Source organism: Hemibagrus wyckioides, linkage group LG03, assembly GCF_019097595.1.
Source record: "Hemibagrus wyckioides isolate EC202008001 linkage group LG03, SWU_Hwy_1.0, whole genome shotgun sequence".
Classification (NCBI taxonomy): domain Eukaryota; kingdom Metazoa; phylum Chordata; class Actinopteri; order Siluriformes; family Bagridae; genus Hemibagrus; species Hemibagrus wyckioides.
The window spans coordinates 28,788,622-28,801,956 of record NC_080712.1 but is presented as its reverse complement, the minus strand read 5'-3'; the positions used below and the strand labels follow the sequence as shown (position 1 = coordinate 28,801,956).

The 13,335-nt window shown below is 39.2% G+C and overlaps 1 protein-coding gene across 1 annotated transcript; it reads right to left on the bottom strand.

Annotated features, from left to right (window-relative positions):
* Window positions 1-8,680: 8,680 nt before the first annotated feature.
* Window positions 8,681-13,253, bottom strand: tbxtb (T-box transcription factor Tb). The gene is made up of 8 exons (XM_058386034.1): window positions 12,423-13,253; window positions 11,475-11,739; window positions 10,966-11,100; window positions 10,814-10,875; window positions 10,641-10,702; window positions 10,320-10,490; window positions 9,850-9,982; window positions 8,681-9,371 (listed from the first exon to the last, which is right to left on the bottom strand). Exons 1-8 carry the CDS (start codon window positions 12,626-12,628, stop codon window positions 9,101-9,103), a joined length of 1,305 nt encoding a protein of 434 aa, XP_058242017.1. The 5' UTR covers window positions 12,629-13,253; the 3' UTR covers window positions 8,681-9,100.
* Window positions 13,254-13,335: the final 82 nt, after the last annotated feature.

Sequence of the window (13,335 nt, the reverse complement as noted above, 5' to 3'; positions counted from 1 at the left end):
AATACCTATACGAAGTGACTTGCTCAGTCACGTGTGCCCAGGATTATACTGAAGCAGGAAAAAAGTACACGTCCACGATAAAGCACGGCTAAACTCTCGCTCTCCTGTTCCTGGCGGCACACACATCCACGCGGGTCGCTCTTTTATTCTGCTGCTCCACTGAAGCATGTCCATAGCGTTCATTTGCATGGTCAGCTGTGAACTCTGAGAAAAAAAGTGCACAGATATGATAGATGCTGCCCTATGTTTTTGACTGAATACGACTGAAATGCCCAAAGGATGCTGTCAACATCTTGCGTGTTTTTGAACCGACTTTATATCAGATCAGTGTCAGACCTTACTAATTACTCACAAGTAAGGGACAGATGCAGTAACATCTGTGCCGTCAGGGAGAAGCTTTTGATATTCTTGTGTGGCCAGTGGAGATGGACACACGAGCCAAATCGCTAAGCTATGGACGGCTGAGCACCGCGTCGCACCTTTGGCTCTTGCGTACATATCGATGGTCCAACGACGATTTAAAAGCGTTGCGCGCGCCCTCATCAATCTCTCCGCCGAACTGCCTGATCCAGTTGCCAGGGAAACGCGGACCGAGCAAGCGGGCATGGTTTCAGCAACCGGCGCTTTAAGTACTTCAACTTTGCGCAGCGGTGAGCTCCCTGTAGTAGCTAACTCTCAGGGACTTCCAGTGGTCAGAGTGGGTTTTTTTTGGCACGAGGCGACCAGTTTTCTGTAAATAAAGGGCTGTGTGTGTGTGTGTGGAGGGGGAAAGGGGGTGGTTGTTGCTTTTCCGTTCACGATCCAATGACGTCAGTGGCCTCCTCCGCAAACGGCACCAAGGCTGCAGCTCAAATTGACTTCAATGATAACCTCACTTAGTTCTTTACGCAAGCCGTTACATCTGTGTACGCGCGCTGGACGAGCCTCTGACCGGAGGACGCATGTGCGAAGAAGACACAACTGTTAAACTGTTAAGAAAGAGCACAAAGCACAAACGCAACAAAAACGTGTCTCTTTAAAAATCAATAAAAGTACATACATTATTGTAGGTTTTTTTTTTTGGAGGATTTTACATATTATGACTCGTGATTGGATTCTTGCGGCATGGCATTCGGTGATAAAGTTGTGCACAAAGAGCGCGAGCACCTGTTGAATGAGATGTGCGAGAGAAGCGGTTGGAGCCCAAGATGAATAAGGCTGTGCGTTCTTACTCACTCCCTGTACTGCTCAAATTCAACTGGAATCTAGTTCACTTTAGAGGGGGGCACATGTTATGCATGTGAAATAATAATAATAATAATAATAATAATAATAATAATAATAATAATAGCAGCTATTGCCAGCTGCTCTGTTGCAAGGGTTCGAAAATAATAAGCAAAACACATGAGCTGGTGTTACTTCTAAATCCTGCTTTGAGGATTAAATTTTAAATCACACCCTAGCGAGCTGTTTTATTGCACTTCTGCGTTTATCAATTCGTATGAAGGTTTCGTGCAAATGCTCGCCTTTAGAATTCTTCACTAATGCCATTGACGAACGCTCCAGTCCAACAGGCTCTTGGCGCTCTGCTCTCCCCCCATTCACTGCAGCTACTGACGTCAAAGCTGCTTGCGTCAATGCGCTCTCTTTGACAGAAGGAGATTTTTTTCCCTCATAGGGACCTAATGAGATTAGCAACAAAAATCCAGAAAAGCACCATTCGATTCTTCATATGCAACGTGAGAAGAAAAGTAGGCTTTTAACCTACAGCATCCTTATTTTGTACCTCTTCCTGTCATTTGGAAATCGTCACGAGACCTCTGGGAGAGTCATTAAGGATCTGTGTAGTATTGTGTTAAAGCAGGAATTTCAGTTTTTTGCAAATGCATGGACCTCTTTGTAGGATGTATCTAGGGTAGCACATCAGGCCCGTGTTTACGCCTCCTCCACGGAGCACACGTGTCGCGATGGTACCAAGTTAATCAGTCTTGCGTCGCTGCGTCTCGCGCCTGTATGACGCGCGTGCTCGCGCCGTCTGAAAAGCGCGTCACAAAATGGCTTGGCAGCCGCGCGTGACATGCAAGCACACAAAGAAAAATGACCAAGTGCGATCGATTCATTCACTCAGTGATTTGCAAGGTGCAATAAATGACCTCGCATTGACCCGCACAGAACGGTGATTATTCTATGAATGAGCAGCTGAATATGGACTCTGTTGCAAAAAAAAAAAGAATAACAAATTCAACAACAGCACGGGATCCACAAATAAACAGTAATTCATTCAAAAAGGTCATACGCACAAATAAATATAAAAATATGCACAAATATTTAGTTTCATATATCTCTTAAAAATGATTTTTGTAGAGCATTTAACACACTCATCTATTATGTATTTGCAGAATTGGCTGCATTTTTTTGTAGCAGATTACTTCACACATATGAAAAGGCTTTTGTATTCATGACATGGAAAACAGTAACACTGAAAAGCAAAACCATCACTGCATTGTTCTTAGGTGTAGCTTAACATCATTTACAAGAAAAGTATCAGCATGCGACTGGCAGCATGGCCTGCTTAATACACATAGGTGCATGTGGTAGCTTAGTGGTGAAGGTGTTCTCCTCCTGATTGAAAGGTAGTCAGTTCAAATCCCTGGTCCACCAAGCTGCCACTGCTGGGCCCTTGAGCAAGGGCTTTAACATTTAATTTCTCAGTTGTATAAAATAAATTGTAAGTCACTCTGGATAAAAGCGTATGCTAGAAGTGTAAATATAGTGCTTAACTTTCTGTAAATACAATGCAATAATTCATTCTACAATTCTTTATTAAAGATAACTAAAAACGTTAGCCTACCTTACAGTTGGACTCGACATGATTTTTTTTCTCAGGCAAATCTAGTAAAGACATCATTGAACACCAATTTTCCTTGTTGGATATGGACAGTAAAAAAGAATTGATGGTCCTTCCTGTTGTGACAAGGTGAATCTCAGATGATATAATAAATAAACACATAAATCCATTTCAACTCTGGCAACAGAACTGGAAAGTTAGGAAGACTTGGCGTGCGGTTTGGAAACGCTGATTTCATGTCTTTGCTGAGTGAATAATGCAGATATATTAAGGTCCTTGAGGAGCAGATGAGCCAAAAACAACTTTAATTCTGTTGCCAAATCCCTTTCAGGAATGTCTCTTAGTAAGAAGGCAAGTTTGCCTGCAGGTTTCAAACGAGATTGTACCGATGCTTTAAATCAATTAAAAAACCAAAGCGACTGTCCTCTATTTCACTCATGTCCCGGAGGCAACCGAAAAAAAAAAGCTTTCTTTTCAAAATTTCCCCATGTCAAAACGACATTTTTTGTATATTAGTACACCTTGCTAACCAAATTTAGTTTAGGTTTACAGGTTGACATGTGATATTGTTTGTTATCCAATAGCAATTAAACCACTTAAAATGGTGAGATTTTTTTAACCTAACCCCCCCCCCATATCAGAAAATGCCATTGTATGATACCCTCTTTGTTAGATGCCCACTTACACCAATCAGGCATAACATTATGACAATCTGCCTAATATTGTATTAGTCCCCCTTTTGCTCTCAAAACAGTCCTGACCCATCATGCACTGTGTATTCTGACACAGCATTAACTTCTTCAGCAATTTGAGCAACAGTAGCTTGTCTGTTGGATCGGATCACATGGGCCAGTCTTCACTACCCACGTGCATCAGTGAGCCTTGGCCGCCCATGACCCTGTCGCTGGTTCACCACTGTTCCTTCCTTGGACCACTTTTGATAGATACTGACCACTGCAGACCGGGAACACCCCAGAATAGCTGCAGTTTTGGAGATTCACTGATCCAGTGGTCTAGCCATCACGCTTTGGCCCTTGTCAAACTCGCTCAAATCCTTACGCTTGCCCATTTTTCCTGCTTCTAACACATCAACTTTCAGGACAAAATGTTCACTTGCTGCTGTAATATATCCCACCCACTAAAAGGTGCCATGATGATGAGGAGATAATCAGTGTTATTCACTTCACCTGAGTGGTCATAATGTTATGCCTGATTGGTAAATAGTTCACTGTGAAAAACACACATTTGTGGAATGATTTTAACTCGACTATTGAGATTTGTTTCTGATATCCACACATGATCTCAGACAGCTCGCGTATGTATTGCAATGCACATGGAGAGATCCATCATTAAATGAAGTTCATTGTAGACGAGTGATTTTGTGCACTCCAAACGTTTGGACTAAGTTTACATTTTGTGAAATGAAATCATTTTTTTTTAATATCTCTTGTATTACAGGGCACAATGACGAGATGTATGCCGCAAAGCCACCCTAGCAGGACCGATGCCCTGCTTGGGATTGGATTATCTTCAACAAGCACTTACACAGCCTTGCCTTAATTGCAGCATAATGCAGGAAGCACATTTTGCAGACTATGGAAGAACTGCTGCCTATTCAGCAACCTCCCCTGATGCTGTAGGAGTGCAGCCTGAAGTGAAGCAGACGATCAGGAAGGCAAGCATTAAAGGTTCAATCCAAGCAGCCAACTCAGGTGTTAGGCTCCTCAGCCCTGCTCAGAGAGAAAGAAAACACATTCATCTTAGCTGATTGTGTTACCAAGAGGAATACTGACATGAAATTCAACATCCACCGTCACCAGATTCTACAGATTAATTAAATCAGACCTTAGTGGCTCTGTGATGAGTGTGAGTGACTTGAACCACCAATCTGGAACAGTTTCGAAGCCAGAGCAATCCTCTGTTAAAAACAGTATTGCTATGTCAAGTGATTCTTATCATGTCCTCAACTATGGTCAGTATCAGCACTTGAGTGAGTTTCAGCTTCAGTAAAAGACTGTACATAGCGAGCTTCACATCCTCAATAGAGTACAATAATAAATGAATGATTGACATCATCAACAATGAGTAGTATTAGTGGTTTAATACATCTTATCCACAATATCAGCAGTTGATCTAACCCTAAACATCATAGATCAACACCATGTCCTAGGGAACGACATATTGTACCACGACGAGTCAAACAGGAACACAATCTGACAGAAACAGTAAATGTATCTATGCTCGAGATGAAGAAATGCAGTTCTGGCAGAGTATCATTTCCTTCACATGTCTGTCTCTCACTGTAGTTAATTTAACAATGTATAGATACACTGTGCTTTACAATAAAGTAGTGATTCAGATTATCCGTTTTGTTATGCAGTGATGTCATGTTGGAACAAAAAGAATAAATACATTAAATGGCAGAATCAAGTATGGCGTTACAATAGTAGTTTTAATGATGAATCTTGTCAAGTCACATTACTCACAATCACTTAAGTGCTTGTTGTGCAATTGTAGTTTATTTTATGATCCCTTAGAGTTATGTCAATATTGAATGTGCCATGACAAATGGTGTATTTCAGTGAGGTGACCTTGTGTGGTGATCATAGGCCACATAAATACTACTGACGTACATTATACTGTTCACAAAATAAAAGAAAACAATTAAAGAGTAGTTATAAATTTACAGAGTAGTTATGACGTTGGAAAAGTTATAAATAGACCATATTTATAAGAAATTGCTGCAGAAAATGCTCATGTCGTTAAAACTGTTTAAAATTGCTGTACTTAGTTAGCAGACACGAACTGATTATATATCCTGGACAGACTTGGATCAGTGGATCTGGAATCTATCCTGGGAACACTGGCACCAACATAGTAATACACCCTAAGTGTGATTCAGTCTATCACAGGGCACAACACTACACACACACATACACACACACACACACACGTTTGTCTTGTTGTGTTGCTCTTCTCTTTCAGACATATTTGCATGCTTGCTTTGACATTTGCATGAACTGTATTAAAACTGTATTATAGGTAAAAATCGAGGAACAGGTTCACTTGGTCAGTGAGTGAGTGCTGAAAAGATTTTTTCCTGTTTGCAGTGCCACCTGGTGGCAGTCCCTGAAGTTTAAAGGGGAAAATCCTTGAAGAAAAACTGTATGCTAAACTGTAGAACGATTTTAATTCTAAATACAAGGCTACTAAGTAAATTCTTTCAATTTACTAAAGGACATTTTAACCATTAGATCAATATCTGGTGTTACCCCAGTCAGTACTAACATTATTGGGATCATCCAAGACAAGTCATTTAATTGATATTTATCATACATAAGCAATTTAAAAAAACAAAAAACTAGTTCATTCCACTGGGATTTTGAAGTCTCACCACTGGAAAGAAGAAATCCTTCATTTCATTGTTGATCAAGGATTGTTGTCTAAAACTTTCTGTTTTGTGTATTACCCTGCAAATTTACTACCTCTAATTGTAAACATGTCTTTTTACAGTATATTGATATTATCGGGGTCAGCCATGATACAGAAATGTTTCAGCCATGAGACTTGAATTATTATTATGATTTTTTTTAGCTTTCTGGAGTCATTAAGGTGATGAAAATTGAAATAACACCAGAATAGAGTTATGTCCCTCTCATAAAGGTGTCAATTAAAATCAGTGCCACAGTTTCATAATCCAGGGTCAGGGAAGTCGGTGTTAGCTTGGACATTCCTTTGGGTCTGTTCATAGCTGCACTACTAAGATCTGACTGTCCTAAACACCTCCAGATAGATGCAATTCCTCACTTAAGTGAGTGGAATTTGCTCATAAGAGAAGAGTAAACAGAGTTGAATAGCATGGGCAGAGTAAGCCATGAAAGTGCTGAGAGGAGGCTAGTGTTATGACTTCAAACAGACCCATGAGTTTCTCTGAAAGCTTTTGTCAAGCAGTATTTAATCAAATAGTTAAGCCAGAACATGGGCAAATATGACTACAGCTATGTTAGATATGTAATTTATAATGAAAAGTTCCTATAGCCAGCATCCTGATAATAATGGTAAAGCAAGTTATCTAAAGCTTCGAAACATTGTTGTGACTGTATTGCCTCTAAAGGGTGCTGCTAAGGATTTGTGCATATGAAATACGTGGTATATATATATATATATATATATATATATATATATATATATATATATATATATATATATATATGAAAGCTAATGTAATGTAATGAATGTTTGCTTCCAACCTGGCAACCTGGTTATTCCTAGGTGGTATTTACATTAAAAAAGTGTAGATGCTTTGTTATATTCTCTATCATTTACATGCTGCTCAAAAGCTGTCTATACATAGTAAGACATCCAAAACTTTATTTTATACTGCTAAAATATACTATAACACTGGGGGTATAACTTGAATTACGTATCCCATTTTTCCTTTTTCAAATTACGCCAATGACAAATTGGGAGACATACTGGATTACTATTATTAATATTATTATTATTTAATTTTTGACCACCTGCCTAATATTGTGTTGGTCCACCTTTTGCTGCCAGAACAGCCCTGATCCATCATGTACTGTCTATTCTGACACCTTTCTATCAGAGCTTGTCTGTTGGATCGGATCACACGGGCCAGTGTTCGCTCCCCACGTGCATCAATGAGCCTTGGCCTGCCATGAACCTGTCGCCGGGTCACCACTTTTCCTTCCTTGGACCACTTTTGATAGATACTGACCACTGCAGACTGGGAACACCCCACAAGAGCTGCAGTTTTGGAGATGCTCTGATCCAGTGGTCTAGCCATCAAAATTTGGTCCTGCGTCAAATTGCCTCAAATCCTTACTCTTGCCCATTTTTCCTGCTTCTAACACATCAACTTTGAGGACAAAATGTTCACTTGCTGTCTAATATATCCCACCCACTAACAGGTGCCATGATGAGGAGATAATCAGTGTTATTCACTTCACCTGTCACTGCTCATAATGTTCTACCTGATCAGTGTACACTTATAAGTATAAGTTTAAGCTGATGTCTTCTTGTCTATAGTAATATTTAAATCTCTTGATGTGATTGAAGCTTAAGGTCACACAATGAGGTCTGCTGGTCAGGTGACCTGCTGGTATTTTAAATAGGAGAGAAGACATGCAATCTGTTTTACACTGACAAAGCTCATCTGAATGGAGGCAGGTGGTAATTTTACATTTTTCTTTTCTAATATCCAGACAATAACCTGTACATTTTATTTAGCATTTGTGTTTGGGCTTGATTCAATGTAATAATAATTTGCTGTAATCTTACTTTTTTGCCAAGTATTGTTCACTTGAGAATTATTAATATTGAATACTCATGTTTTATTAGATTTTCATCTGAAGATGGATAAGTCTTTGAACTGCAGTGTTGGGGTAGGTTTTACTAATATGCTAACAGTCTATACCGCACTAGGTTAGCATGTTTTCCTTGTTAATGTCACGTTAGACTAGCCTTGATCTCAGCAGCTAAGATAATTGCAACGCAGGTTGGCATATATTGTTTATTTATATGATATATATTTTTTTTATAATTTCACGTAAGTATTTCTCAGTACAATTCCACCCCAATTATGTCCCATTCCAAAGAATCCTATCTTCTTTCCCCCAAAATCTTATCAATGTAGGATTTTTTTAGTGTGTCAATGGTTGAAATTTATAACTTACTCATTTCTCTTTTTGAGTTGTATTGGAAAGTCTGTGTGCAAGATAGTTCTCTTGAGGAAAAAAAAAATTAAAGTCCATCTAACTAGATATATTTCTGAAATATTTTTGTAACCAGTCACAATCAGTTAATAATTTTATTTCTTAAGATTCAGTAGCTCTGGTGCAATTGTGCAGCTCCAGCTGAGCTGACTTCACAAATAAAATTATCATAAGAATGATTTATGCTGAAAACACAATCCTGAGGTGAAAATAAATCAATTTACACTTTGTACAAATGATTGTCTGTACAGAACACATTCACCATGCTATTAGAAAACTATAAATAATCCCACATGTAATATTATGAACTGTTGCACAAATTAAACAAATCTAAAGGCACTGATGGAAGCAGCAGTAATATATACACTCCAGACAAGCCCTATAATCACTCCGACCTTCCCGCTGCATAATGAACCTGCTCAGTTCAATGCAGTTGAACATAAGGATCCAGGCGTCAAATCTTTGTGCTGTTGCATAGACCGAGTGCTAGTTCAGAAACCCACTATCACTGGGAAATTGGTGCACAGTGCTCTGCTGTCTATAAGGAGGGAGGCGTGATGGGTGTCCAGGCTGCGGCCAGTCGCACGTGGGTGGTGGTGTCGTATGGAGATGCCTGGTGTACCTCGGTGGCAGGTGTGCCGTCATAGAGCGGAGATCCAGGATTGGGCACTGATGCTGGGTGAGACAGGCTGGCATAATGACTGGCAGAACCACGGAGGTACTGGGAGCCCAAACTGCTCGCCATTCCACCTGTCTGGGACACTGGAGTCAGCGGAGTGTTTCCTACGGTCCACAAACTGGTGTACTGACTGCAAGAAAGCAAGGTGTGAGAGAGATATTAGCTTTAACAGTGTAGCATGTCACAGAATACAGGATTATCTATCTAGCATAGCAGCATCTATCTATCTATCTATCTATCTATCTATCTATCTATCTATCTATCTATCTATCTATCTATCTATCTATCTATCTATCTATCTATCTATCTATCTATCTATCTATCAGGTTTTTGCTTTCATGCTTTCACAAATGAGAAAAAAATATACAAAGCTCACAGGACAATGACATTTTTTTAAGGATCTTAAGGACAATTTTTAAAGAATGACAGTATAGTGTTCTTTCCTGGAACCACCAAAATTGGTTAGAACATGTTGACTTTACTGCCTATGATATGTCAGATACCTTGTTCATTTTGGATAGCTACATTTCAGAGGCAAGGTAAAGACTCTATGCTATAACATGAGCATCATCACTGAGAGACATTTCTATAATGAGGAAAGTACTGACCTGGAGTTTGAGTTAGGGGGAGAGTGTTGACCCATAGAGATCATGCTGGAGTGAGAGGACATCTGTTGACTGGACCAGTTGTCATGAGTGGGCAGCATGGACAAACAAGCTGAAGGGTTTTCTGAGTAACCAGCTGCAAAGCAAACGAAAAAAAACATACCATCTTACCTCCGGTATAAACTATAACACACGCAGAGCAATAAAAATCAATGGCAATACCATTTAATGCACTTATCCATACATATGTGTATTTTTATATGGCTGAGGCCACCGAAGCAAACATTTCACGACTGAGGGATACATGTTTACGACTATGAGCTCCAATGTGCACAAAGCCTTCAGGAATGCAAGACATTCTCCAGTTAGTGGCATTTGTTTGAGTTTCTCATTAATGGCATGGAGTCATAGGTCATGTGTGGCAGTGAGAGGAAAGTAAAAGTGTGTCTGTGTCTATGTGTGTGTGTTCTTACTGGGGGAGGTTGTTCGGTGAGGGTAGGGGTTGGGGTAAGGTGAGGAGCGATGACTTCTCAATGTGGAGTAACGTTCACAACCATGAGAGGACGGCAGAGGCAGAGAGCCACCAAACTGAGGATTCGCAGGAGGACAGAGGGATCCACTTCCGGGCAGAAACCAGCCACTCACTACACACAGAGAAGACATGTTGTGTTAAAAAAGGGAGTGAATACACACATATTAGCACACATTCCTGATCAGGCAAATTCTTAAAACTCACAGTGCCATTTGTGCAAATAATATTTAAAGATTGAAACACAACTTTAATTCATACTTACATTGTGTATAGCCAGACTGTTGGTTCTCGCTGGCTTCATCCATTATCTCCTTATGATCACTTCTACAAAGCAAAAGCAATACATATGAAAACATAAGGCACATGCTTTATACAACATCTCAATTTAATTAATATAAGCAAAATGAACCAAACACATTTATTTTCATTATGTACCTTTCTTTGGCATCCAGGAAAGCTTTGGCGAAGGGGTTGTATTTGATTTTGAGTGCAGTGATCTGAAAGAGGACAGCTACATTAACACACAATCTTTAAAGACACAACAAAGACAACACAGTGCTTCAGGACTGAAGTATGATGCAACTCACCTCCTCGTTCTGGTACGCAGTGACTGCTATGAACTGGGTTTCGGGGAAGGAATGGCTGGTGATCATTCTGTGTGGCCCTCCGACACGTACTATGTGGATGCGCGGTTCGTATTTGTGTAAAGAGTTCAGCATGATCTGAAGTGCAAAGAAAAGTGATGTAGAACAACATGTGAAAGAAGTCACTGTAAAGAGGATAATGGTTTCATTTTAAGGTCCTGATAAACTTTTATAATTTTTTTTTAAATTAAAAAAAAAAAAAAAGATTAGCAATTTTGAGCAATAATGGGAATTGAAGTGGTCTTGCCAAATGAGCAAACTTTATGAGAAGAGAAAATCTTTTAGTAGGCTTTAAAGTATATATGATTTATGAAAATATGACATGCATCAGTAATAGACCTTTTGATTTGGTTTTAATACAACCAAAAATAGTGAATGATGTTGGTATAGTTTATAATATATTGGCTAGATATTAGGTATTGTTCAGTGTATAAAATTTTTGCAGTACTAACCTGTCCTCCCCCGTTGAGTTTGTTGGTGAGTTTAACTCTGCTGAAGGACACTGGAGCTTTCATCCAGTGCGCCCCGAAGTTTGGAGAGTCCGGGTGCATGTACACACAGCTGGAGGTGCGAGGCTCGGGTCTGCCTCCTGCCACCCACTCCCCATTCACGTATTTCCAGCGGTGTGAGTCCGCCGCCGAGAAATCCAACAGGAAAGAGTACATGGCACTCGGGTCCAGACCGGACACACTCACTTTCAGCACGGGGAACATGCGCCTGCAGGCACGGACAAACACAAGACATGCGCGCGCGCTTTAAGACCGCGTTCTAAATTTGAACATGGTGCAAAAAAAAACTGCATTAAAATATCTCAAACTAAATATTAACAAACTAATCAATATGCCAACATCCCAAAACTGGCGTTATATCTGCTGTCGGTTATTGCCATTGTGAGAAGTAGTTTCCAAATTAAATGAAGAATGGTAAGAAGTAAATATAAAAAAAAAAAAAAAAATCTGGGCTCTTATAGGTTGTTTCTACATCAATAGAAAAAGAACGGATAAAATATGAATGAAATAACGAGCTGATACTCATTTTATCATTATATATAAAGTAGATATATGAAATGAAATTAAATAGGAATATTACATAATTAAATCTGAAGATGTTAGATGCTAATGTTTCTGGTATGATTTATAGAAATATTTTAGTAACTCTACACTTAAGCCGAAACACTTTGTGAATCCTTTATTATTATTATTATTATTATTATTATTATTATTATTATTATTATTATTATTATATGTTGACCTTTATTGTTTATTTCACACCACTGTTATATCAATTCTAGGGATGTGTGTGGCATTTGTCTTTTATAATTGTGCTGCATTATGATTTCAGAGATAATAACATTTTCAATTATACCTGGGGGGAGTTTACATACAAAGTTAACCTCATACCTGCCGTTCTTAGTTACAATCATCTCATTGGTGAGCTCTCGAAACTTCTGCCACAGCTCGATCTCTTCCAGGCTCACTTTCAGCTCCCTCTCGGTTGGGTCTCCTTTCTCGCTCCCAGCCTGCAGCTCGTTCTCCACGGCGCTCAGGAGATGGTCCACTCGGTACTGGACCGCTTTTCCCGAGCACTCACTGCCACTTGAAGCCATAGTTATTATCCCAAAAAAGTTCTAGGAGATGTCCAAACTGTGCGCGCGGTGTGTATCAGATATTCAGCCCCATGCACGAGAAGTTAGTTACAGGTTACTGTTCGTCTGGAGCGGCTTTGGGTCCTCATAAATAGCTCCGATTGTCCGCGCAGAGCTGTGAACGAACCTGATTGGCTAAACTGATCCTTTGATATGCGCCGACGAGGCTCTGATTGGTTGGTGGTGGAGTTGTATTTTGTAGAGTCCACTTATCTTGGACGTAACGAAAGTTAAAGTGACTAAAGCAACTAACTATATATGATCTTATTATCAAAAATAAAGAAAAATGTTCATACTAACTCACATTTAAGTCTAACTTCTAACAGGTAAATGTTTTTCTTTAACAATTCTATGCTCACAGAAGAAAAAAAAAATCTGATTCAATTATTAAAATGAAATAATCTCAATTATTCCAAATGATTTAGATCATCAAATAGATTAAATGCACATACAGTTATATAGTTATTTACGCTTCATTGTATTTTTACTGTGTGAAAACTGATCACTGAAGCAGGCATCCCTTCAACGCAAATAAATTTGGACTTTTCAAATCTTTATTACAAAAAAAAAAATGAAGTAACCTACAAGTAACATTATCTGAACTGTTACAGCAGAGACAATTATCTATAGATTTATATAGATAAAGTATCTTGGAATTATTTCCAGCA

Excerpts from the sequence above, each read along its gene's own strand:
- tbxtb (XM_058386034.1), bottom strand. The coding sequence starts at position 12,628 with ATGGCTTCAAGTGGCAGTGAGTGCTCGGGAAAAGCGGTCCAGTACCGA. Across the intron at positions 10,703-10,813 it reads TTCCTGGATGCCAAAGAAAG|AAGTGATCATAAGGAGATAA; the intron begins GTACATAATGAA and ends TTTGCTTTGTAG. Across the intron at positions 10,491-10,640 it reads ACAGTCTGGCTATACACAAT|TGAGTGGCTGGTTTCTGCCC; the intron begins GTAAGTATGAAT and ends CTCTGTGTGTAG.